General features: G+C 37.5%; 1 protein-coding gene and 1 long non-coding RNA gene across 8 annotated transcripts in view; one reads left to right on the forward strand and one right to left on the reverse strand.

Annotated features, from left to right (window-relative positions):
* fgf13a (fibroblast growth factor 13a) overlaps positions 1-27,418 on the reverse strand; it is a 105,578-nt gene that overhangs the window by 53,339 nt on the left and 24,821 nt on the right. For 6 of the 7 annotated variants that reach the window (XM_017307099.2, XM_017307098.2, XM_081611784.1 and 3 more), the window contains one exon: positions 7,121-7,288. The exons of the other annotated variant lie outside the window; for it this stretch is intronic. In XM_017307099.2, the coding sequence (XP_017162588.1) occupies positions 7,121-7,288 (168 nt within the window). The remainder of the gene's footprint in view (positions 1-7,120; positions 7,289-27,418) is intronic. 7 annotated transcript variants of the gene reach the window in all.
* On the forward strand, positions 99-1,900 carry LOC145553200 (uncharacterized). Its single transcript, XR_014089480.1, has 3 exons — positions 99-694; positions 1,186-1,308; positions 1,403-1,900. It is a non-coding gene; the product is annotated as an uncharacterized LOC145553200 (long non-coding RNA).

A 27,418-nucleotide genomic window follows, 5' to 3' on the forward strand; every position in this document is an offset into this window, starting at 1 on the left:
AGAAATATACACAATATGTGAAAATGGAGTTGCAAACTAAAAAAAAGAAAATTAGTAAAGTAATAACCCTACTAAATATACTGCTAAAAAAAATAAAGGGTGTTTAAGTGTTCCCTTTATTTTTTTTTTAGCAGTGTACATCATTGTTTAATTATTAAAACTACGATAAAATGACAGCTGAAATAGCTCCGTGTCACTTTTTTTATAATCTGTCAACATGTTGATTTCTGAGTGAGTGAGCGTCAGCAGCACGCTGCGCTTGGGCATTACGTCCTTACACCTTACATACTTACCAGGCGGAAGAAAAAGTAGTTCCCATTAACAACGTTTCATTTAGGCAAGATCTCAATAATTTAGTTACTTTCTAACGTGCTCTTGTTAATCTACATTATCTCAAATTACTAAAATGTTGAAAGTATTGATCCTTAGATCTGACAATAGATTTTAAAGAATTAAGTTCTGGTATCGGAAGAATCGATATTTCAGTATCAATCCGCAAATCCCTAACGGCAACGCCAGAGATCATTTAACTGCCCTGATTAACGGTTAATTCAGTTGTAACAGCCTAACTAAGCTTTTATCTACTGTACTTTTATAAGATTTTCTTTTGGCAAATTCTCTAATCTCGGTTGGACATGGATGAAGATGGAGGACTTTTTTACGTGTATGGACCCTACAGCTGCTGTACTCAGAGGTAAGTTTAAAGTTGTCTGTCTTTCTAAGATAAGCTAACTGAAGCTAGTTAGCATGTCGTGAAATGCCAATTTTCATCCGCGGTTAAAGAGCCGCTCTTGTGAATATGAGCTTTGAACAGTTATTAACCACAATAGATGTGGCTTAAAAATAATATCGACACGAGTCTTGGTAGCTTCCGTTTTTTAACATAGCTAAGGTGGCTTCTCATTTAGCTTCTGATTCGGGAAATTGTTAAAGGGCAATTCCGCCTAGTATTTCACTAACTGAGGGTGTTTGATATGCTGTAATTTAAAAACTTGAATTCAATGAGTCTAAAAGCCTAGGTAAGATATTTCACACTGTTACCAGGATATTTTAAACACTATTTTAATTGGTGAATTTAAGTAGTCCTAGTTTGATTTAATTAAAATGACTTTCTTGCCATCTTGAATTCATGTAATATTGTAATTGAGCACATGAACTAAAATAAGACTTGTTTTATTTTTCAAGTAAACCAAACTGTTGCCATGGTGAAGCCTATGCCAGACAAGTCTCCAATCACGTATTGCACCATCTACAAGAAACTTTGAAACTTTGGGAATTGCAAGTGACGGCGTCCTTCACATTCTTGAGGTAAGAAATTTATGATACTGATTCATCATTACACTGATTAGTCCCTTAAACGTGATTTATTTTGTGATTGTTTTTCTGTCTGTGCTCCAAATAGCAGATGACCCAACAACTTCCAACAAGACCACTTTTCAGCTCTGCGGTGATCGTGAAACCAACTTTCTACTGGCCATTGGAACCATGCCTGCCTGCCCTGATCTTTTGAAAGGAGGACATCATAGCTACTACACCTTTCAGCATCCGTGTGTGGGGCCACTCCTCTCTGTGCTGCTGACAGACGTCTTGAGAACGCCGTCCGTAACTGAGGCAAGACTTCCACATATAAAAGGCTATGGCTTATTGGAAGAAGTTCATTGCGGAGGAAGCTCCTATTGTTGACGTCTAATCCCAAGATTTTTTTTTGCTTTGGACAATTTGGTTTGCTTGACTCTTAGTGCATCTTATGAGTGCGGCAGATGTGTCAGATCGTCATTGTTCTGTCATTTTACAGGATTGTTTCAGAATCAGATGCCCATCCAGACTTTAAATTCTGGCCAGTAGTCATGTTTTATTGTGTTTATGTGAAACTTAAATGTAATAAAGATGTTAAAAGTAATTGAACTTATGTCTTCATTTCAGCAAGCCAATAACATCTCTTGTTCCAGTATTCACAGGATCAATTTGTAGATTTTTGTCTTGGCATAAGAACCTTGAGTAAAGCTATGACGAAATATATATTTTAATCCTATGCAACAATAAAAATAAACTAGATTTAGGTATATCACTGCAAAAAGTCCCCTTTCAAAAACAAGAAAAAAAAGCACAAAAATAGGGTATAATTTTCTTAAAATAAGAAAAATTATCTGCCAACAGAACAAGAAAATTTATCTTGTCAAGATTTTCTAAAACAAGAAAAAATATCTAACCAAGATAAACCTACAAATATCTTAAAATTAGTGTATTTGTACTTAAAACAAGCCAATTTTACTAATACAAATAGAATATATGAGATTTATTTTCTTAATACATAGAGCATTTTTCTTAAAATAAGAATATTTTACGCTATTTCAAGAAATTCAGTGTCAAGTAACATTTTCTTTACTTGAGATAATTTTTCTTAAAATAAGATAATATATCTTACTCGTATAAGTAAAATTGGCTTGTTTTAAGTAAAAATACACTAATTTTAAGATATTGTAGGTTTATCTTGGTTAGATATTTTTTCTTGTTTTAGAAAATCTTGACAAGATAAATTTTCTTGTTCTGTTGGCAGATAATTTTTCTTATTTTAAGAAAATTATACCCTATTTTTGTACTTTTTTTTCTTGTTTTTGAATGGGGACTTTTTGCAGTGTTTTCCAAGGCCACAACCCAATCACACTCACACCTGGATGGCAGCACTCCAGGTAGCTTAATTTACTGTAGTGTTTTCGTCATTGCTATGTGCATGGTGTCCTGCCAATGCTCATACTGCAACGAGGGGGATCTCGCCAACTAACTGAAAGAAAGCATCCACGCCCTTAAAAAACAGAGAAAAAAGTGCCGTGCTCAGCCCCTTCACACATAGGGATTGGCATGCTCTGTGTTCGGGATGGAATAGGCCTCACAGCAGGGAGGAAGAAAACACAGAAATTGCGCCTAGAAGCAGGTTTCTGAGAGTCCCAGGAATGTTATGAGCTGTCCATGCTTCAGAATAGTCAGGATAAGATGACCCAAATATAAAATTTTGCGTGCATGATTTCTCTGACACCACACAGTGTGACAAGAGCACACACTGTTGTGCTAGATTAAGATTAAAGTGCAATAGGAAGCACTATCCTTTGCACACTTCCATCCTCTCATTCTGCTGAAATGAGAAAACAGTGATATCATTTCAGTGAAAATATTAAGTACTTAGATTGAAACTGATGGTAGAAGTACAGAAACCTCTAATATTTAAAGGGAAATTACTCAGGTTGTAAGGAAAAATCATCTTGTAAGATAAGAATCTTGTGCTGATATCATTGTGATGATCAATAAGATATTGAGGAAATGCCTGTGTGTGAAGAAGTAGAAGTACAGTAGTGTCATCCTCAGTTTCACATTGAAATAAAGTTTTTGACATGTTTTGCAGTAAAGGGACATGAAAATGAGTTTGTGAATCCTGGACACCATTGGGTTTAAACTCACTGTGAGGCCTTATTATTGAGCCATATGCTGCATCACTCAACAGGATTAACATTATCTTTAAACAGAATTACACAAATAGAAAACATCAGAAGCCTTTAATATGTATTTAGATTTCTTCAGGAACCTCTGACTTCCTTTTCTGTATATTGCATGGTCTGGAATTGTAAACAAAGTCTTGCAGTTGAGTGAATTATGGATGAATTATTTACACAGATCAACCCCCGCCCCCAGGCACCATGTTTTTTTTACTTCTTCTGTAGAAAAACAAAACAGGGTCAAATAGCCAAACAAAAGGGGAGGTAAGAGGACAAAATTATTTCCAAATGAGCCATGAGGTAATGACACTGACTAATCCACAGAGAGCTCAAAGCAGCATACGGTCACAGATATAAGTCTGGGAATAGAGGGGGAGTCCACAGCTTTCTGTCCTCACCTCCCTGTAGATCTACAGAGACACACTGATATGTGTTGAGCTTATCGTTTACAGTGCCATTGCCTAAATACACATATCACTGCTCAGTTGTTCATCTTCCATTTAAAATGTGGTAGTTATTGTGAGATTAAAATTCAATCATGCAGGTGAGAGACAGACAGCCAGGCTCGGTTCTGACGGCACATTTTCTGCTGCAGTGCCCTGTGATTTACAAACCATTTACAACATAGCCAAATATCATAAAATCTAGAATCTGTGATGAGCTTTAGTGCAAACCAGTTGTAGTAATGTTGTCATGGTAACACTGTCTTAAACCTAAGAATTTACATCAAAATCCATTTTCACTGATAAAAGTGAAGACAAATATTATCTTGTGATTTTTTTTTTTTTTTTTATCTTCCGTCCCAGTTTTAAACCGGGGACTGCGTTCCCATGTGACATCTACACACACAGTTCTACGCAACATCCATCCGCATCATACATCACCATTAATGATGTCTTCTGAAGCGCTTACGTAAGAGCTGTAGTCTCCCCTCCTTGCTTTGTAAATTCAGTCACGTCCAACTAGAGCTACAGACAAACTGAATAATACATCTGTGCTTCTCCAGGCAGACCTCTGCTCGCACATCATTTCTGTATCTCTTTACTCTCCTCTCTCTTTCCCACAAGCGTAAGTACATGTGCTTGAGCTCTTCAGAGAGTACACAGGAAGCTATCAACAGGTTAACCGATGTTTACTGCAGATACACAGCCAAACATGAGACATTTTTAGATGCAGCAAAAACAGACCAAAACACTGCAGCAAACGCATCAGGAGTGAGAGAGTTCTTACCTATCAGGAAGTCTGAAAAAGAAGACAGTCTCTACAACCTTAGCTTTCAAGGATAGGTGAAATGCATGGGGAGCAGAAAGCTTGAGAGAGCCAGACAAAGCAGGGTATGGCTGCATGCTTGTTATTTAAACATGTTTTTTTTATAACTACACATCCTTATCTGAACAAAGCCTGGAAGCAAAAATAGTTTCTGCACATTTTTCATGCATCTGCAAACTTCAAAGAGGAAAAACTAAACGAGGGAAGAAAGTGTGAGGCAGGAAATTATGTTTGGCTGGGATGGAAACGGGACAGTCAGAACATGGTACCAAGCAAAATTATTCAAAACCCTGGAATTGTTTTATATTTTATTTATTTAGTTTAAAATATTTTGTAATGTAAAAACCACAGATTGTGACATGTATTTTATGTGATAGACCAACACAAAGTTGTGCATAACTGTGAAGCGTAGTAGTTATTTGTAAAGCATCATGTGAGGGATTGTTCATAAAAGAAAGAACATAAACAATGCTGATCATCCTATCCATCAGACTGTCATACAACAGTGCCTTCAGTCAGAATCTTCTTCAGACACTGTAAAACTGACTGCTACAGGAGATCCTTCAGTCATCTGTTTTGGATATACCTCTATCGGCTCTCTGTGTCTAAGACTGAAAATATTCTCCCATCTTTCTTTGAAGTACCTAAAACTCAGATTGCATAGTCAGAATTATGATGATACGTTTTCAAGTCTTTCCAAAGGTTCTGAACTGAATCGAAGTCTGGAGTCCAATTGTCTAGTGCAGTGGTGGCCAAAGTGGGTCCTCGAGGGCCGGCATCGTGCGGGTTTTAGTTCTCCCCCTGCTGGTAGTAACAACCTTTTCAGCATGTCAATGTTCATCTTTGGCCTTCTAATGAGCCATCATTTGATCCAGGTGTGTTAAATCAGGGAGAGAACTAAAGCATGCAGGATGCCGGCCCTAGAGGACCGACTGTGGGCACCACTGGTCTAATGGGTTTGTATCCTGCAGCTCCAGAGGCACCTGAGGCCGTTAGACACACGGGGAGCTCTTAAGTTTGGCCAAAAATTATATTAAAATATAGACAAATTATTCGTTTTTTTATACAAAGGTATTACAAAATGTTAAGTTTAAGTAGATGTCTTATAATGCAATATCTGCACAGGATTTCCACAAAAACTGAAACTAACCTTGCAAGCAATAATTTGTTTATGTTATTGGACAGCTTCTCTGTCCCTGCTGAAGAAAAACAATCTCACTTGATGCTGCCACCACCACGTTTCTGTACTGGCAGAGTGCATCTTAAATGATGTACAGTCTTAGTTTTCTAAAACATATATTTTACATTTTGGTAACATGCTTACAGAGTTCCTTCTTCCACACGTTTGGTCCTTTCTAGTTCTCTATTTGAGGCAAGAAAATGTGTATTTGTAGAGTCTAAAGTACAGACGTGTTTCAGGTGTCATATGAAGGCAAGTTACACTGGTGGACAGATACACATTCATGCATCACTTTTCAGATTTTCATTTGTAAAAAAAAACGTATGTTAGTTGATCACATTAAATTCCAATGAAATTCATTGAAGTTTGTGGTTGAAACATGACAAAGTGTGAAAGCTTTTAAGAGACATAAATTAAATTGACAGACACACCAGCTGCAAAGCACATAAATTCATAGGATGAAGGAAAGGAGGCACATAGAACAATTTAGGGTGGGAGTCTTGCTGACTTGCATTCTTTAGCTGACCTTATCATTCTTTAGTCATGAATATGAAGTGCAATTCCCCAGATGGGGTGAATAAAAAAAAGCGCCTCATTTTTTTATGAAGCTTGTTGAAGTAGATCTTACTTTTTAAAATTGCCTAGTCACTGAACTCATTAGAGCGGCAGCAGGCTCCATATTTTACTCCTTTTCTTTTTGCGCGTTGCTTTGGTCTGAGCATGTGCCTCAGGGTGGCAATGACCGAGTTAATGGGTTGACATAGGAGTGGGATGTGCAGGACCCACAGATGCTATGCTCCCCAGAACACCTTAAGCAGTATGAAGGCAGACACAAACACACACCTGCGTTCATCCAAATGCATACTAAACCAGTGTGTTTGCATGATAAAGTGAAAAAAAATGTCCCAAAGGCTCTCTGCAAGGAAAAACCCCCTAAGCATTAAATTGTACGCTGTGCTCAAACACACACGCACACAAACAAAGTAGCACAAGTGAACCCATGGTACAGATGGCTAGAAGCGCACGCCATGCTCTCTAAAAATGGTGCAGGAATGAAGGAGAGCCTGGTTTGAAGGGGTGGGGAACTATCAGCTCAGACAGGATATGAAATATGGGGAGGGCAAGAAAAGAGCAGCAACTGTGAGCATCAGTAAATCAAGACAAGAAGGGGGTGCACACAAACCTTCGGGCTCTGCACTTTCTTTGAGGACAACTTGCTTCAGTGGGCAGCAGAAGATTTCGTGACACTTAGCACGAAAAGGGGACCCTTTACTCCTTATATCCGCAGAGTGGATGGAGTCCTGCCGTAACATAATGTACTCCTGGGTACCTGGGGCAGCATCATCCTGGACTGCAGCGGTGCCATGACAGAATGAACTGGGGTTAGAAGGCTCACCACAGAGGATCAAAACAAAGCAACAACAATAAAAACACAAGGCAAAAAGACACAGGCAAATGAAAAATATACAACATTAACAGCAGTAGTAGCTTTAAATACGACTGCTGTAGGAGAGAACAGAAGGAGAGACAACTAAAGTCAGAGAAATAAATAGACACACTTAGATCAAGAATACCGCAATCACAGAACAACTCAAATCAAAAACAACCAAATATAGAAACAGTGGATGCTTTTATGTCCTGCTTGCTGAAAAACACAAGGTTTAAAATAACACAAAGAAAATATACAGAACAGGAAACAAGAACAGTTCAATCTGCAGAATCACTATTATGACAGGTTTTAAAATTAAACCAGGACTTGCTGCAATTGAATGAAGTTGTGGGATAGCAAGGCAAGCATGCAGGTTACTGAGGTAGCCTTAATGGCTCTCAGCTGGATTCATGCACAAGCTTACAGGTCACACAGGCAGTTGGGACGGCAGATTTGCAGTCAAGAAGTCATGCATACCAGGATATCAAGGAAAACTTAGATAACACTTCTTCATGTGTTTAGAAACTCTGGGATCCTGTGAAACTTCCTGTGTTTCTGTGGAAGGTTTGTACAATCAGTCACCTATTATTTCTTCTAAATATTTCTCAGGAATGAACAAACAGTATTTTGTATAAAATATTTAAAATACTGATTTCTTCAAAAAGTGTGCAGATCTCCAGTTCCAACCTCAGTGTCCTGCAAAAATATTAAAATTTCCGAGGATTTTATTTTATTTTTTCTTTACCTCAATACTCAATATAATTTATTGTGTGATAGACCCACTGCATTGACATTGTGATCAAAACTGAAACATGCATTTGTATTTACATAAAATATTTGACGTACACCTGTGTGTGTTACGTCACGTTTCATTGTTGTGATCTACTCCAGGTCGTCATGGGGCTTTTGGTTTTCTGCCTGTATATTGATGGCAACAAATCAACTCTAAAACGAACCTCGAAGTGACAAAATCCTTCACTTTAAACTCCGTTCTCAGTAATATTTATCCCATCTTCAAGTTCTATTGCCTCCCGATCTTTTTCCAACTTCCATGTGATTGCAATTGTAATATATAATTGCACATATTTTATAAAAGAGGCTTAATCCTCTTCTCTATTTTTAAGAATTGACTTAAAGTTTTTCTTTTCTGATAGTTTTTATGTTATCCTGAGCTATGTAGTTATGCTGCTGATTGCTTAGATTGCTGGAGGACAAACTGACCACCTCTCCTATTATAGTCCATCTATGCATCATCTGCAGTTAAAGCTGACGATAAAGTCTGGTTTTTACTCTGCATGTATATCTGCCGTCCACTGTTGCTACATGCTCGTCCAGGAGGAGTAAATGGTGACTCAATGCAATCTGCTTTGTTTCCCAAGATAGAAAGATTTTTTCCAATTGGTAAAATAAGTTGATCTTCCCTGCACTGTTTTTAACTTAAATTACTTGGAATTGAATTGTATGCAATTTACTTTGATTATAACTATTCATAGTGGGCCTCAATAATTCACTGATTACAATCTTACATTCTTTATGAATCATAGCAGAGTTTGTCCTTTCTTTCCCAAATAATTCTACTGGTAAGAAAAAGAAACATGAATAACTGCAACCTCTTCTGCTTATATCAGATATTACATATTGAGCGTCTTAACTCGGACTCTTTATTTAAATAAATGTAAACGTACTGCTGTAAGCATTGATTGATTCTTTTAAAGCTGCTTTATCTTGGTGAGGGTGTTAGATGCCATCTCCACAGTCAATAGGTGAGAGGTTGGATACAGTCCATCACAAACCATCAAATGCAGGGACGAGAGCAAGAACTGATCATATTCAAGAGAATTTAAAATCTCAGTTTGCCTAAAAATACGCTTTTGAGCTGTGGGAAGAAATGAGAGAATCCAATAAAAACCAACTCATGCACAAGGAGAGCATGAAACTAAACACAGGAACCTGGACTGGCATTTGAACTCTGGAGCTTTCAGGTAACAGCAGCAACATTTTTAGATGCCCCTTCTAACTTTAGATCCCATCAATATTAATTAGCTGAAAAAAAAAAAATGCTCTTACAGTATTTTCTTCTGTTAGACATTTTAAAAACGTCTGCGATCAGAAACACAGTAAGAAACGCTGCTGTGCTGACATGTTTTGAGCTGCATTAATTATCTTTAGGAACACAGAGCCATTGTGAAAAGCTTGAACAACTGTCACACGGCATTGCTCTGTGCGCAGGTTGCGTGTGGGATTCTAGGTTGGTGGGGAGTGGTGGGAAGCCAGATTTTTGAAGAATAATCATTATAATTATTAGAATATTAATTGTCAGGGATGGAATCTTACATTTTTATTCATTTAGGTAATTTCTTTTGCCATTCCTTCTGCCTTTTCTCTTAATGATTAAATATTTCTATTTGAGCTCAGTACTGCAGCAGTAAAATCACTTTTTCTTGTGTATAAGTTCAGGAAAACTTGAATAAATATCTAATATTAATAGATATAGGCAGCGTTAATTAAAAGACTGCGACAGACTGGCAACCTGTCCAGGGTGACCCCGCCTCTCGCCCGGAACATTAGCTGGAGATGGGCACCAGCAACCTTCCCGACCCCAATAAGGGACAAGGGTGTAAAGAAAATGGATGGATGGATGGATGGATGGATTAAAAGAGTCAGCTAATTATTAGATTATCAGATTATAAAAGTGAGTGAAAAGAAAATGGAAGGAGTTTTCACTCCATCTGTTACAGCCTTGATGAAGAACGGACATTGAAGGAAGGAAACATGATGGATTATGCAGCAGAGCCTGGAACTACAGGCTGCTGCAGACTGACCTCTCCTAGTGAGCTGTCACACAAGTTTATGATGGCTGGTGATCTATAGGTAGTAATGTTGCAACACTAGACCTTCAGCTGCAATACATACACTTGCCCCAGTGACATGAATAAATCTTACATGAAGAAGAATCCGCTCCAAATAAGACTGTTGGTGAGGGTTGGTAGTTTGGTTTGGTTAGTTGCTCATCTGTTTAAGGCCACTATCTTTATGGGTTTAGATCCAGAGCAGTGTGAAAGAGATATCTTCACTTGTAGTAATTTCCATGTGCAGTATAAAGTGAATGACATGCAATTTCTGAATGACTCTGCAGTGCTTATCCTCGAGTGGGGATTTCTGTGGCACAGGGGAGCAGGCCTAATGTGCCAAACCTTTATCATTTTCACTCATGTTCAATATACGCCGCTGTTGAACTGGGGTTCAAGGACACGTGTAATCAACTAAAGCACAGTCAGGTCAACAAAAATGAACCACATTCCCATATGCAATTTGCACAATTTATTCAAGTCATGACTCATATGCATCAAGAAGGTGGAGCTCAGTCATCGTGGTTTGACAAAAGGCATACTCACTGAATTAAAATCGGAACTAAGCACAGAAACAGGTCTGTAGCCTGGGGTTTTTGTTTCAGAAATAGCCTGGCCTAAATGTGGTTTTCCAAGGAGCAGAATGTAGCACATTTTCTACTAAGATGCACATTCTCAGCACGGCTCTCATATTACATATATAAATTGTATGTTTTTAGTCATTATGTTAGAAAAAAATGCTTTAGAGTCTCCTGCAAGAAAACATTAAAACACAGATAAATAATATGTTTTATCAACAGATATGTTATGAAAGTTTTGCATTTGTACTTGGAATAAAGAAAACGCAATCAGTAAAAAGTAACTTAAAAAAACACCAAACATTTGCTACAACTCTTTGGTGCATGATATGATACGACACGGCAAAATGCCGTCACTGTTGGGCAAAAGCCTGGAATCTCTATTTCCTTTGTGAAAATCAACTCTATCGGTCACCCAGAACATGTTTGGTGTTTCACTGATCTAAACATACAGTATAGTGAGAGGAAGCATAGAGATGTAGGATGGTTGTTATAAAGTAAATTGTATCTTTTAGATGTATTGAGACACCAGGCTGCAAGAACGCAAGGCATGTTGGAAAATGTCTTCAAGCATTTCTCTTGAACAGCAAGAGAAACTGCTATTTTAGTAATGCAACAACATGTTCCATCAACATCCAACCACGCTATTACTTTTAGACAGAAAATGAGGTTGGTCAATTAAACTGAGAAGTCGTCATGCCTTAAATTTTACCATGTGAGGATTATATGTGCCTTCACACCCTAAATTCAGTGAGATACGGAGCTGACCTTGATGGCACACGATGATCATATGGGTTGCTTCTGTTCTGAAGGTTGCATACATTACAGTACAGTATAGAACATTACATGTGCTGATAGAGGTCTACTATTTATAAACCTGTCCTGGCTGAGTGATGATGACATGAGCAAAGGCAGGAGTGAGACGACCATTTCCACCGATTCATCTGAGAAATCTTTTAGTCACTCTGTCACACTGGTGGGAGTGATGAGTATTTTGAGTTTTAAGTGAAAATACACTCTCAAAAATTGTTCAACTGAACATCCATAACAAAAATTATTTATCTTTGAAAGAGTCAGAGAGCTGGCTTAACGATTCTATTCTGAGATGTTTTAAAGCCTTTCTAATATTAGTCGATGCTCACACAAGAAAGGATCTCCTTGGTGATTCAGAAATATGTTTAGCATGCAATCTGTGTGTGAGCATATGTGCAGGATGAGTCGATGCTGGCTAAATATGTGGAATGACACACTAATTCAAAAAGAATAGAATTTAAAGAAGAATAAAAATATTTGGTAAGAAATATGCCTTGAAAAGAATCTCAGAATATTTCTGAAGTGCAAAATGGAATGACATTAGTGAAACAGAAAAAGACACTCAATAAGCCAAAGTTTTGACGCCTGCAAATCTTGTTTTTTAATATGTTAACCAATTACTGCTCATAAATAATTGATTTAGCTATAACAATATTTGAGTTCAAAAACATCTACAAAAATTGTAAATGGCCAGTTTGAATTTATTTAGATTAAATTACAACTCTATTTTGTACCTTTATTTGTTGTATTTTAATATAATTACACTGTAGTCAATCACCATAAGCTTTTACAATGCTGGTTACCTGCCAAGCTCTTTCAGAAGTACAGTAAAAGTTTCTGTAATAATATTTTAGTTTTGCTTTACAGGCTCAAAGTTATATCCAAAATAACATTTTAATCCACCTTAAAGACTTTAACACACTAAGATCGTGAACAGTATTTAAGAGATCGTGCTGCTATATTTTCACAGCAGCTGAATTATTTTTCAACCTTCAGATTAACTTACTGCTTTTTGAGTTTGCAAACTTGACTCAGTTCTCGGTTATCAGACTCTTCTCATGTGGAACAATTTCCAGTTTGGGTTTAAGAGGACGGCACCCTCCCTTTGGCTTAAAACTTTTCTTTGTGATAAGGCTTATGGTTGGGCTTACAGGGTGACCCTGAACAATCCTTTTACTTTCGTTATGCTGCTGTAAGGTGAAGCTGCTCAGGCTACAGCTGTGTTTTCTTCTGGCTGATATTCCTGACCAATGTATTTGTGTCTGTCAGAAACCTGTCCTTCCAACCACCCTGCTGGTCATGGCATAATCCGACATTTTTGGAGTGATTTTACTGAAGGGCTCTTGTTAAAATGGGTTATATTCTTCACTGTTGCCTTCTGCGATGTGTTTGTCCAATATGATATTAAAGTGAAAATTCATTGTAATTTTTTTTTTTTTTATTGACACTACATGAATAAATTCCAATAAAATTTGAGGCTATTTAACTAAAATCTAAAGAATATTTTACTGGATTAACAGTCTCTCACTATAAAATGTAGAAAATTCATCTGAGTACATTAATTTAGTGAAAAAAAAACAATGCCATATTAAGTAATACCTCTTAACAAAATCTCTCATGGTGCAATTGAACCACTGAAACATCTGTTTCTATACTTACCATTTACTTTTTTAAGATGATTTTAGTTTTTATAATATTTTAATTAGTAATCTACAATGGACTTTGGTATTTGTGGGGGTCACGGACCAGAACCGCCCGTGAATATCAAAGAATCCATGAATACTTCAAGACCTGTCTAAAATACATCTCATCAGCTTAAATTAAATATACACTGCTCAAAAAAATAAAGGGAACACTTAAATAATACAATTTAACTCCAAGTAAATCAAACTTCTGTGAAATCAAACTGTCCACTTAGGAAGCAACACTGATTGACTACGGGGACCCTCGTCGGGTCAATCAGTGTTGCTTCCTAAGTGGACAGTTTGATTTCACAGAAGTTTGATTTACTTGGAGTTATATTGTGTTGTTTAAGTGTTCCCTTTATTTTTTTGAGCAGTATACTTTAATATGACTTAATACACACAGCGACCATCTTAAGGCTACTGCAGAAGCTAATATCTACAGTCTTTCTTATCTTTGTTCTTTGGGGTACAGCCAATCAGCAGCAAGAAAAATGAATGGTGCTTTGACAATGGCTGCTTTGAAAACAGCAGCCATTAGTCAGCATCTTTTGGTATTTCAGCTTCCCAAGCTGCTTTTTCTTTAACATTTCTTAGATATGCTCCATAAAAATATTACCTAAGTTGCACAGAAAAATTCATGACTAGCAGGGGTCCCCTGTTTATTCTCTGGGTGTAACAGTAATGCAACACAGAGGAAGGCTCTTCTTTGGCCATCGGTCACTAAGCTGGATGATGACCCAGGTTTATCCTCTCAGCCCACACAGTGAGAAGGTAAAATATGCCCAAAGCTCACTGTTAGACGACAGCAGGATAATGAGCCCAAATACATGGCCAAATCAAAACTGATCCACAGACACAGATTCAATCTTCTTCCATTGCCATGCGCCATCTTCCCCTCCTCTACCTAAATCAGTTGGAAAACCTGAAGGGGACTCTGGATGATCTGGAGCAGGGATTTCTAAAGTGTGGGGCGTGGCCCCTCTGGGGAACACCAGAGCTCTTCAGGCAGGGCGCAACGTGCTTAAAGAAAATAAAAAGTAACTGCAAATATTTAGCAAACCTCACCAAGCTTCTACTGGACACAAAATAGATATGTTTTTTTTTTTTGTACCCAAAGTTGAGCTGAATCAAGAGACGGAGTCTGGCTCAGGAAAACTTCTCAAAAAAAGGAAGTATGAACATTATTATTTAAAGGGAATGAATCTCAAGATGCTCCACTCCCACATTGTTTTTTTTTTTTTTCAGAAAGCAAAATGAACTGCAGTCAGCAGAAAGTAGTTCATTCTTTTGGTACTTTAAATGACAAATCAACGGAAGATTCATATAACGTGGTGCTACACAAAACTAAAGCACCAACATCAGTAAAACATGTATGAAGGGAACATCAAGTACAGCAACAGCTAAATGTTTACAGAAATATCTCTCCCACTTTGAAAACCCCTGATCTAGAGAAAGTTTACAAAGATTAATGATCAAAAATGCATCTTGGTTTTTTGGGGTTTTTTTTACTTTCAGCATAAGACTGTGCTACATTGAATTATATTGAAATTAGACTGAACTGGACTTCAAAATAAAATTATTGGTGAGATAACGCAGCATTCATTTTACCTTAAATTTGATATGTTGCCTCGTTTGTAGTTTAACTATAGTGAACTTGACGGTTAGCCTACGTAAATAATCTAACCTGAATTAAACACCAGATAAATGGAATTTCTCATGATGGTTTTATTGTAAAATAGATATTTAAACTGGAGGCAAAGAGCCAGATGTACTGTAATTTTGCTCTTGTCCCTATGAAATATGGAGCACTTTCACATAGATAACTGGGAAAACTAAAGATGCAACAAGGAATCAGCTGGTGACCAGGATCGTCTGATTTTCAGCTTGACCAGCCCTCATCACATTTAAATGTTTATAGAAGAGGCAAAGGGATGTGGTTGCACTCAGGATGCACATAAATGACATAAACAAGCTTCATCCCTGTCACAGATCCAGGTTTTTCATCTTGGAAACAGGCAGGAATAAGGGAAAAAACATCCCCCCTAAAGCTGCTTAATGCTTAAGATATTTTACGCTGCAATTAACACCTGACATGTGCAAAGAGGATTAAGAAACATGTGGATCCAACCTGCTACTGTCTGCTGATCATTTGAACTTTACATTCTGAAGGACTGGATGTAGTTTATCCAATATTACATTTATCATGTCAACCTTGTCAATTTATTTGTTTTTATTCGTGCTGATGCTTACATCAAGGTAAAATGTTGTGTATCCATCATGCCATCGTTTACCTATATTTTATGTTACATAAAATATACGCAGTTACAGATTCCATAAAACTGTTCAGAGATCAGCTGATGCATCCTGTCTCAAATAACTCCCAGTAAATGATTAACTAAGCATCGAACAGGACTGATTTTTGAGGGGGATTCTCTAGAAAATCTACAAGTAATTTAAACTGTTGTCCTTCTATAAATTACACTAATCTAAGTAGTATTGTTAAGACAAAATCAATCAATCATTCATCCATCCATTTTCTTGCACCCTTGTCCCTTAGTGGGGTCGGGAGGGTTGCTGGTGCCCATCTCCAGCTAACGTTTCGGGCGAGAGGCAGGGTTAAATCAATCAATCAATCAATCAAATTGTATTTGTATAGCACATTTCAGCAGCAAGGCATTTCAAAGTGCTGTACATAATTAAAATAAAAACAGCATGTGACATTGAATATAAAAAGTAAAGACAAAAGTGGGTCTAGGCTGCATGTTGTCACAGTTTTTAGCAGTTACCTTGCAAAAGGAAGATTCTGGCTTTTGAATCTCGGGCTGCGGTTTTTCTTTCCACAGTTCAAAATCATGCATGTTAAGTGAAGTTTTCTCCCTAAATTGCATTTAAGAGGGATCGCGTGCTTGCGTGTGTGTGTGTGGGGGGGTGCGTGTGTGTGTGGCTGTCTGCCTCTGTGTTGCCCTGTGTCGGAGTAGCAACCTGTCCAGGGTGTACCCAGCCTCTCAACCAATTAGCACTAGAGATAGGCACCAGCCCCCCTGAGACCCTGCAAGGATAAGCGGGTATAGAAGATGGATGGATGAAAACTGGGTTGTTAATTAACTGCATAGGTGAGGCACCTTGATCTGAATTTCAGGAGAAGCAGAACAAGCATTTAGCCTGTCGGAAGATCAGCCTTTTTTTTTTTTTTTTTTTTGTTAATAGATTTTTTTTTCTATTATCTTTTCTTGCTGACTTGCAGTTTTACATCCGTTAGAGATGTGGACTTGGTGAACTTTGGCCATTTAATTAACAACTAATCGCTGTCATTGTTATGTTGCTTTTAAGTATTGATGTGTATTCAGTGCTTGTACCAAATTTTCTTTGGATGGCTTGTATATCCTTCCCTTTTACCCACTTCTTTAATTTAACAATGCACTGACATTTGAAACTGTTTATGGAGAACATACTTATTACACTTTTTTGTAATTAGGTGCCTCTATGCAATAAGGAATCACCTATCTTAAATATGTAATTCTTAAATATCTTAAATATTGACACTTAATGGACTTTTAATGCAACTACTTTTAGTACAACTTTGCATTAAAAGTGCCATTTTTTTTTTACCATTGACACTTCATGACAACATTGTAAAAATTGATGAAGAGTCCTTCATGTCCATAACATGTTATGTTTATAACAGTTTCATGACTGTCTTATGCACTTCAAATTAAAATGTTGTAAAACATTTTCATAGGCTGATAATATGAAACATCAGCGTTTGATAAATTATTATTATTACCCACCAAATGTCTTCTTTCTTTGTGTACGAACTAGCAGCATTACGTAAGATGTTGACTATATTTGGCTTCTGCTCTGTACTGTCAGCAGAGACCTGTCCCCATGTTCTGTTGTTTTACGATGCCGTATCCACAAACTGATGTCTAAACGCATGGATGACCAATTGCACGGGTCATTTCTATTTCCATCCATTGCTATGAGTTTATCTGAGGACTCGGTAGATTTTTGCTCCACAATTTTGAAGTTTTGCACTTTGTGACACTTATCTTTTTATGACCTCATTGTCTCAAACGCCATTGTTCTGGGTTATGTGATAAAACACCATATTCAGTCAATTAAAAACTTTTTAGATGTCTGTTACTTAATCTACATGGTGTTTTGTCACTATATACTTAACTATATTATTAGTCATGAGCACTATGTAATCACATCACACCAAGTCTTCACACATTTTGAGAAGCCTCTTTATTAATTACTTGACCAAAAAAAGTGCTTGATCCAAAAACCCCTCTGCCAAGAACACATATGGAGTGCAGCATCTTTCTCTGCCAACCAGATCAGCTCCCAGATGGGCATCGACTGCTCACAGTTTAGTTCATAAATGCAGATTTACAGTCTCTTCTGTTGTTAGAGGAAAGAAGGTAACAGAGGGAGAGTGGGTGGAGAGCGAAAGTGGAGGAGTGAAGTCATGTGCAAATTGCAGATCAACGGGAGTAAAAGGTGGAGTGGAGAAGATGGATTTGACCTTAAAATCGCATTATTGCAGTGGTGGGAAGTACTTCGTTACTGTACTTAAGTACAATTTTCGTGTATCTGTACTTTTCTTAAGTAGATTTAATAATGGGTACTTTCTACTTTTACTCCACTACATTTTACAGTAAGTATCTGTACTTTCTACTTCACTACATTTCTACAAAGTGTCGCGTTACTCGTTACATCCAAGTCGCGTTGAGCTTTTTTTCCGTTAAAATGTGAAGTTCAGGGATTTAAGGTGGCGCCGTGAAATCCAAGCAATAACGTGACTTAGTATCTGTTGTCACCCATCGGCTCCACCTTTACTCGCACGCGGAGCTCTAACACATGCGCAGTGGTTTCCTCTGAGAGTCAGTAATATAATAGCGCTGCATAAATCATAGATATGGCGACATGTAAAATCAGCAACGCTTCGCTTTCACAGACAGTGGGGACTTCGTCCAATTTTTAACGTCACTTGGAAGGAAAGCTTAAAGAAAGGTAAGCTCCGTGGACGTGATGCTAGCAAAGCTAGCTGTATTGACTGAAACACATGTTGCATCTGCGATGAAAAAAAGTTTTCACTCATGCGCTAAATTATTGTGTGGAGGTGTTGGCTGAGGTGTCGCATATATGGGACAACGCTGTGACCAAAGTGCAATATAGAAATATGACATTCATGGACGATCCGATTCTTCTGGACGGATCTTGACCAAGTCTTATAGTGCTGAAGCCTCACTGAGAGCCGTTCTTTGTTCTTGTAATGCTCTGTGTACACTGCAGTAGCTATTTTATTTCATTAAAATATCTTTATATTTAATTGGCGAATAAATAAAACAAGAACGTAAGAACACGGAGCATGCTCATTGCTCTTTGTTTTCATCTCCTGTCATGGTGGCAGACGTTGCAGCAGGAGGGAGGATGAGAACAGTCACGGTGCTCCTCCTGCTTGGTTACTTGTTGCTTATTGGGCCTTGGACAGTGTTCATAGTTGAGCGTTGTTAATTGCTATGTTTAATGGTGCAATTTCTGACATTGGCAATATGGGCAACCACCCAGGGTGTTATTTTTTTTAGGGGTGGAGGAGACCTCTGTGTATTGTGGCACAGAGATGAAAGCAAAACAGAATGAAGAATAGTTTTAATTGTCACTGGTTAAATTTATTTCAGCTCTAAGTATTTAATATCTAGGTGTTTTTATGGGAAAGTGAATCTTTCAGATCAATTTGAGAAGCAATTTTGATAGGTGCACTTAATTTTATTGTCATGTAGCACGGGGTGCTGGTTTTGATTTGGTCTTGGGTTCGGTGGTCTAGACTACAACTCTGCTATGTGGCTCCTTGGTTCCAGGTCCTCCTCTGCCAGTTGGATTTCTTTCAAAATAAATGTGTGGCAAAAAAAGTGAAGTTCATGCTATTTTAGGACAGGAGATGTTTCCATCCCTGAAATTATGATGCATAGAATCACATATCTAAGTCTAAACTATGTTACAGAGTAAACTCAATAAAAACAGGCTTTATCTGTGGCATTGTTCATTAAAATGGCACATTACTGATGTATTAAAATTAAATACGATTGGTACACTTAATGATATTAGTGATTAGGCAATGCATTCAGCAAGTACTTTTACTTGTAATACTTAAGTATTTTTAAAAGCCAGTACTTTTTTACTTTTACTTAAGTAAAATGTTAATGTGGTACTTTGACTTTTACTTAAGTACATTTTTGACTGTGTATTTGTACTTTTACTTAAGTAAATTTTTTGAGTACTTTCTCCACCACTGCATTATTGTTGGTATTTTATCAAGATTTTCTCAATGACGATATGTGAGGCAGGGATGGTAGAGTTAGACTTTCATTATTAGATCTGTGGAAGAAGAGAAAATATAAGTAGACATGCATATTTTTTGGGCTGACTGGAGTTTTCTAGCTAATCACCAATCTTTGAAAAGTCTGATTTGTACATTCTAATTATGGCCAGTGTTGACTGTTTCTGTCTGAAAAGATACAGTGACAAAGTGACTAACTTGGTGACAGTGTCAGCAGTGGCTGACTTTCAAACCTTTGCGATGGCAGAAAACATCTGTTTTATTCTTGTGTAAATAGGCTGATCACCAAATCCCCAAGATTAAGGAATTCAGTTTAGGCATGAACTAATAAATCAGTAGCCCCCTAAAAACGATTACTGTGTTAAGTTTTATGTTTTCTTTATCATAGAATAAAGAAACTAATTCTATCATAGAAACTAATTCTTTCTTTAATTGATCAAAATTATTGTTAGCTGAAAATAAACGCATCCCTGTAAGATGCATACTTCATGTTTCAATTAAAGTGTGGAAAAGAGTTCAATTGAGAAATAAATAAAGAATAATGGCAGGATCTTAAAAATAAATCCAACATCAAGAGAAAATATTTCCACCATGGCTTATGCTCTCCTGTTTTTTTTTTTCCAAATCACGAATTCACTTTCAATATCAATTGACCCAAAAATCCCAGCCATCTTAGCCTTGGTGCTTAGGATGACATAAATGATTCAAGTCCATTAAGAGGTAATTTAGGAACAGCTAACATCAATATCTGAATCATCAAATATTTACGGTAAGTATTTGGTGACTGTTTCCTCATGATGCATTTTGAGAAAATTAATTTCCTTGCCTGCTTTGTTTGTGTCAGATTGTGGGAATATTCCAAGCATTTGTTATCCCAAAAGACAGGAACCAAACCCTAAGACTTGGAGAAAGAGATATGCAGGCAGCTAAAGCAAGTGCAAAGTCAGCATTTATCTATTTCCAGTAGATGAGACGAGTTACAGAGGCAGAGCGCAAAATTCAGAAAAAATCCTGTCCTTTTCCCATGCTGCACCATGTACTCCCTGAATTACTTTTTAACACTCGTCTTCTAACTCACTAGAAATGTATATTTATTCTAAATTAATCCTCTATAAATAAATCTGCCATGCACTGATCCTAATTACTCAGCGAATAATTAAGTTGTCTTAAACTAGAATTACCCTCGTTACTGAGCAGAAATTATCGCAGTACCTTTTTTAATTAATTGTCATTCATGCAAATTGCTTTTAAAAGGCCAACCATTCAAAAGATGCAGCAGAGTTGACTAACTTGTCTATAAAGCACAATGTACTATGTGCTTTATAGATTAAATTCTTAAATTCTTGCATATCAAAGTTCACATCTGTATTTAGTGATTTCTGGAGGTGATCAGATCAACCAAGTTGGATGTTGGTCCCAGGACTCAATGGGGCCAGTGGAGACATTAGTGGCTCCCAAACTATCATGATTTTAAGATCTGATAGCATCTGAAAAGTTAAACTCTATACCTAAGCATTAATTATGCAGCTGGGCCATCCAGAGTTGTTTCCCTGTGGCTTTCATAAACGCTTTACAGAGTCAGAGTGAGTTGAGCTATCGTTTTCTCCTCCACTTTAGTGCAACACACAAAGAAACAGAGACAGACAGAGAGAGAGAGAGACAGACAGACAGAAGACAGAGAGAGAGAGACAGAGAGAGAGAGAGAGAGAGAGAGACAGAGACACAGAGAGAGAGAGAGAGACAGAGAGAGAGAGAGACACACAGAGAGAGAGAGAGAGACAGAGACACAGAGAGAGAGAGAGAGAGACAGAGACACAGAGAGAGAGAGAGAGAGACAGAGACACAGAGAGAGAGAGAGAGAGAGAGAGAGACAGAGAGAGAGAGACAGAGACACAGAGACAGAGAGAGAGAGACAGAGAGACAGAGAGAGAGACAGAGACAGAGAGAGAGAGAGAGAGACAGAGACAGACAGAGAGAGACAGAGTTCTCAGCTGAAGCTTCTGGCACAGCAGAGATAAAAAAGTGACATCCAGGAGCAATGCAGCAAAAAGAGTTCATACCATAAGTCTTATGCAGGCGCTGCACTTGAGGGACTTAAAAAGTGATACTTAAAGTTCTTCTCTCCTATTTGAACCCAAATGTTGTGTTTATAAAAAAAAAAAACAAGCCTCTGTCAGATGTAACACCGCATATGAAGAGCTGGCATCCATGGAAAGAGCCACTATGTTGAACTCTTTCCGAACAGCTTACAAGGGAGAGGCCACAAGTGAACTGTGTTATTGTAAAGGCACGTGTGTCTCCACGTATTTTTGTTTCTACTTGCAAGTATGCATATACAGCAAGATGATGCTGGCCGGCTTTGAGGCAAGCTGCAGGCTAAGTTTACTATCTGGTGTTTACGGCGTGGCGGATCAGAGGGATTACAATTACACAGAAACTGCTTAAGACAGCTGTGTTACTCAGCGATATCAAACCGCCCACACATGCCGTATGCTGACACCGGGCATCAACCACAACAAGTGGTAAATAGAAATCTACACCCTTCCTGGTATTTATGAGCACTTACTGGCAACAGGTGACTACCAAGGGTGCAGGAGCTTTCATCGACAACATATCATAACCGATTATACAGATGCTTCTGATAACTGCAGAGCCAAGAAAGCCATTACTTTTCATTTTGTTGTATAATAAGTTATAAAGATTCTCAACATCGCAGACGGATCTGTAGCTTCTTTAAATTATGTATAGGTCCTGTGTTAAGAATAAAATTACTTTGTTGTCTTGCAAAGGTTTTTATATCTCTTGAACTTCAGGCGCTGGTGGAGAAAACATGACTTGGTGTTCCTCTGGTTCACTAAATATCAATACACTGAAGTTTGTGGCTGGAGAATAAATGTAAACATTCAGGGAGTATAAATACTTTTACAAGTTAGTTACTGAAACAGACAAGTATAAGTACTTTTAGAGGTGGTATCAAGTATTTGTTGACTTAGCTGCTGTGATCCCTGACCTCCATGAAGGAATGTTGATCCACAGTAAACATTTTTATTAATATATCAACATTCAGCAATTGTAGAAAGTTGAAGGAGCAAACAGGAGTGGATAACAGCGTGGTTTCTGTTAAGAGATTTTTTTGTGTTTAATTGAGGATACTTAAAGCTAATTGTGAATAACATGATTTTCTTAAATATTGTGCAATATCTTTAAAAACGTAACACTGTGGTTGGGAGCAGTTTCTGGAAGGAACATACCAGAAAAACAGTGAATCAGCTAAATATTGCTCACTTTTAGCATCCATGCAAAGGTTTAAAAACTCTCTGTTTCTACTCTCTTTATGATTAGTGACAGATGTAAATTGCTTCAAATGAATTTGAAAACTACTGTTCTGCTGAAGGGCGCAGAAGCGATTTTACCCCTGCAGAAACCATCACATCATAAAGTACAAAAACAGCTGGCTCAAAGAGCGTGAGCAGCCAACACAAAAGCTATTTCCAGCAATGGTTGCAAAAGAGTTGACCAACTTAAATATTAACTTACTTTTCACAAAGTAAAAGAACTGATACTTACAGCTAAGAACTAAACTTTAAGAGTCAGTGTGAATCTACTGTATAATGTAGGGGAAAGTATTAAGCATTGAATTGTACTAGAGTAGAGAACTCTTCCCCCCCAAGCAGTCCATTATTTCACACACTAACCCAGATAATTCTCCACTCACTGGTCATAAGTCATGAGCAAAGTGACCTACAACCAGTGAGCCCACTGGCGCTGCTATGATGCAACTAAAAGCTGCAGGAGGTTAAAAACACATCTTACGTACAAAGCCATAAAACTGACAGAAGAAAAACAATTTCTAAAGTCATAGAAACAATCCTTTGTTGTTGCAAAATGTGAGGAACATTTACAAACTGCACTTCTTTGTCTACCACTGGGATTTTATGATAGCAAAGTCATCAAACAACACAAAGTGGGGAGAAAGTCATCAGAAAACCATGAGGTTGGAGTAATTAAAATGTAATTATGTGGAAGCGTGAGATACAAAATCATGAAGTTATTCACCAACAAAAAAATGGACAATAATTTACGGCTCAATCGAGAAGGGAAAGTGACTTGTATTGAAACCTGACTGGCAGGCAAAATACAGCAAATAAATCTCTAAACATAATAATCAACACTTGAGGTTAACACACAAGATCTGACCACCTAATCCAGACACAAATACAGTGAGGACGAAAAGAAAATGTTTCAAATGGATTTGTTTTAGTTTATTTATAAGGCAACTAATACTTTGAGATTTAAAATTAAAATGTACAAAAATGGCACGATTTTATGACACAAAAATAAAAACATGTGGTGTGTTTTGTGATAAACTGGTTTCATGAATTGGTCCCACATTTAATATCCTCCTCCTGACCATAATCCCTCTAATCCCTCCCGTCCTTGGATGCATTTTATGTATTCGAAACTTGTTTTAGTTTTGTTTTACCTGTCTATGTCTTTTATTGATGTGCATGATGTTTCTACATTAAAGAGGTTAAAATGTCCATCCACCCATCCTTAAGCAACATTGACTACCTTTGATTTTGCTGCTGAATCAGAATTAATTCTCAACATGTTAATGATTTTCCTTCTTTAGAGTAAAGTTAAAAGTAGAAAACCTGATGATGCAATGCAACAAATCAATTTGGGGGTTTCTGGTTGTTCACCAGCTATTTTTAATCCAACACAAATGCTGCCAAAACAAGTATTGACAGCATGTAAGATTGAAAGCAGCTTCAGGGAACTATGATGTGAGCAAAGGGAAAGGGATCTTCAAGTGAAAATGACTCTGGAACTGAGATCCAACCCCCCGGCCCTCTGCTCTTTTCCAGAACAGTCCACTCTGAGGTGTTACTGGAACCAACGAGAGAGCCGAGACCCGTCATACTCCAGTACTTTGCTGATCTCATCCATGTCGCACATAGATAGATGGATTACTGATGCATGAATGGATAACTGAAATGAATCAAATAAATTCTCGTCCCCGTGTTTACAGTCTCTTCCTCCTGCAGAGGAAGATTACAGTGTTACCCCGTCGCTAATGGCCCCACCAGCTGTTTGGGTGCCAGTGTATATTTGAACAGTAAATGCTATGCGTAAACACAAAAGGCCACAAAACACTAAACTGCTTCTCTGTGTTGCAGATAATTACCATGACAACACCCACAGCTAGAAATGAGATAGAATTGCTGGAGGAGAAACACTGCAATCTGTGAGATTTTATGTACAAGTCACCGACCAGATCAGGCTGTTCTGTCTCATGGGAAATGGAATATCAATGTATCAATCAAGTAATCACCACCAAGTGGTAATTCATCTTCATTTACCATTCCAAAACTGAGACTCAATCCAAATTGTAGAAACCCAATACCTTCTTTGATTGCGCAACAGAATAAAGTGTAAACAGGCATGACTAACACAAACACTCCTGACGTAAAAAGGCTTGTTTGCCTGCTGCTACTCTGCAGTACAAGTCCTTGTTAAATATTTGATGGCCATATATGTGCAGCAAATGCTATTTGGAGCAAACAAGAGCGGCTTTGGTTCAATCGCTGCAAAGTGCTGTACTGAGTATTAGTTGCAAAAGATTGACTCCGAGTAATGAAAGCGGATATTTCTATTAAAGTCATTCCTCAAAGGATGCTTTGATTTCTTTGAAGTGAGTTTCACATTTATGTTCCAGTCCACAGTGTTTGCATCACCTACAGAAACTGTCAGCTGCAAGAATAGAAAAAAAACAGCAAGGTGTGACCGCAGATTTTTTTAGCCACGTATAAAAATCTGCTTCTCAAAATACTCATAGGTGTTCATGTCATTGCTATTTTAGAAATATTTTACCTATTTTGGCTCCCATTAGACTGCACTCTTCATTAATAATTGAAGCAACTGTTATTTTCTTTTCAAGGCCACCATAAACATGACTTTTTTAAAATTAAAAACAAAGATGTAGTGCTTGATAATGAGGACACAATAAGTAGACGCATTGTACGGGAAGTTTCACAACTATGGTGGATCTTCTTTAAGGATGAAACCCCAAATCAATATCCACACTCTGAAATATATATTTTTTCTAATATTTCAGAAGAGTTGACTGATGCAAACAGGAATAAGAACCAACATCAAAGGAAAGAAGAAATGGAAAAAGATTTTTGGAAAATAATATGAAATATAACCAAATGAAATAGATTCTTTTTTTTTTTCCTGAAAATTTACTGTCATAGTTTATCAAAATACCACCAATCCAATTTAAAAACATGCAGGTAGAAAGGTATGAATCAGACAAAGGGCAAATTGTTCTGGAGAAAACAAAAAACCCTGAACTTTAAAATGTTCCCTCAAAATCAAACCTGCCATCATAGCTAACATCTTCCTCATCTGGTTCACAGGTGGGTTTGCATTAGCAGTTCTACCATTAAGCTTTTACTCAAAACCAAGCAGCACAGAACCAAATGAACCGCGCTGAAGCAGAAGAGATGGCTCAGAGAGGGAGAGATACTTGATGAAGCATCCATTTCCTCATGTTATTATGCCTGTATTGCTGCCATGCCAGATGTCCCATTCAGCTGAGATGAAGAGACACTGAAAATAAACCAAGGATTCTCTGTTATTTGCAACTTTAAAGAATGAAAGAAACATCCAGAGTTCGTATGAGTCATAGCCAGCATCTTGGGAAATATTCTCTTATTTTCTTACATTTTTGCCATACATATCATCAATTATAAGTTACTATTTAACTTCTGGTCTTCTGCCTTTGGTCACATTACTTTCCTCTCAGAGGAAGATTGCTAAGTCACAAATGTCTTTAAGAGAGGTTATGCACTGTAGGGCAGAAAATCACAGAAGTGTCTCAAATTGGCTCATTTTCAACTTTACTGGCTCCAGCCACTGATTTATGGGGCAGGAACTCTAAATTCAAATCATCACAGTGAACATCACTGAACCCACCATACCTCACTGCTACCAGGTTGCTATAAATATCACATCCTTTGGTGTGAATGTTGTGCAGGAAGTTTAAAGCAGCTATTTTCAGTATCAAGGTTTTCAAAAATGAAGAAAGAAGTAAAGAACAAAGGACTCACATGCATGTAGGCAGCAGGAAGGTTGAGAGCAAAAACAGGGATATTTACTAAATCAGCTAATAAAATAACATACATGACCAATTCTGATTAATTAGGGTTAATGTGACAGATTTTCAGGGATAAACAAAAGTACTTGTGTGTTTCTAGAGTGCGACATCTGAGTATTCAATGAAAACAACATATGGCATAATGCTGACTCAATGCAATTTGCCAGGTTTCTAGAAAATTTTTAAACTACTTTGAATAAATAGTTGATTTTACTGTACTGCTTGATAATTAGGACCAAATGAACTGAAATCATTTTCTTGTAAAGTGCCTCGATACGACATTTGTTGTGAATTGAAGCTATATAAGTAATCTGAATTTAATTGAAGTCGACAGGCATGGAAAAGAAAAAAAAACTGATTTATCTTGTTTTTCTGAAATTTCAGATCCAATAGTATAATTTTTAAAGGATTTAATCCGGTCTGTCGCTGTGGCCACCAAGCTACTCTGTATATCCCGTCCCTCAATAATATCAGCGCAATAAGCCAGCAAACAGGAACATGCCACCACTGGCAAGTGTGAGAAGAGCTTACAACTGTACACATGATTTCACAGTGTTACAAGTGGATTTCTCCCCACAGTTTATCGGATTTAAATCTAATGCAGACTGGATTAGCTTTTGTC

The sequence above is a fragment of the Poecilia reticulata genome, chromosome 10 (genome assembly GCF_904066995.2).
Source record: "Poecilia reticulata chromosome 10, P_reticulata-male-v2, whole genome shotgun sequence".
NCBI lineage: Eukaryota > Metazoa > Chordata > Actinopteri > Cyprinodontiformes > Poeciliidae > Poecilia > Poecilia reticulata.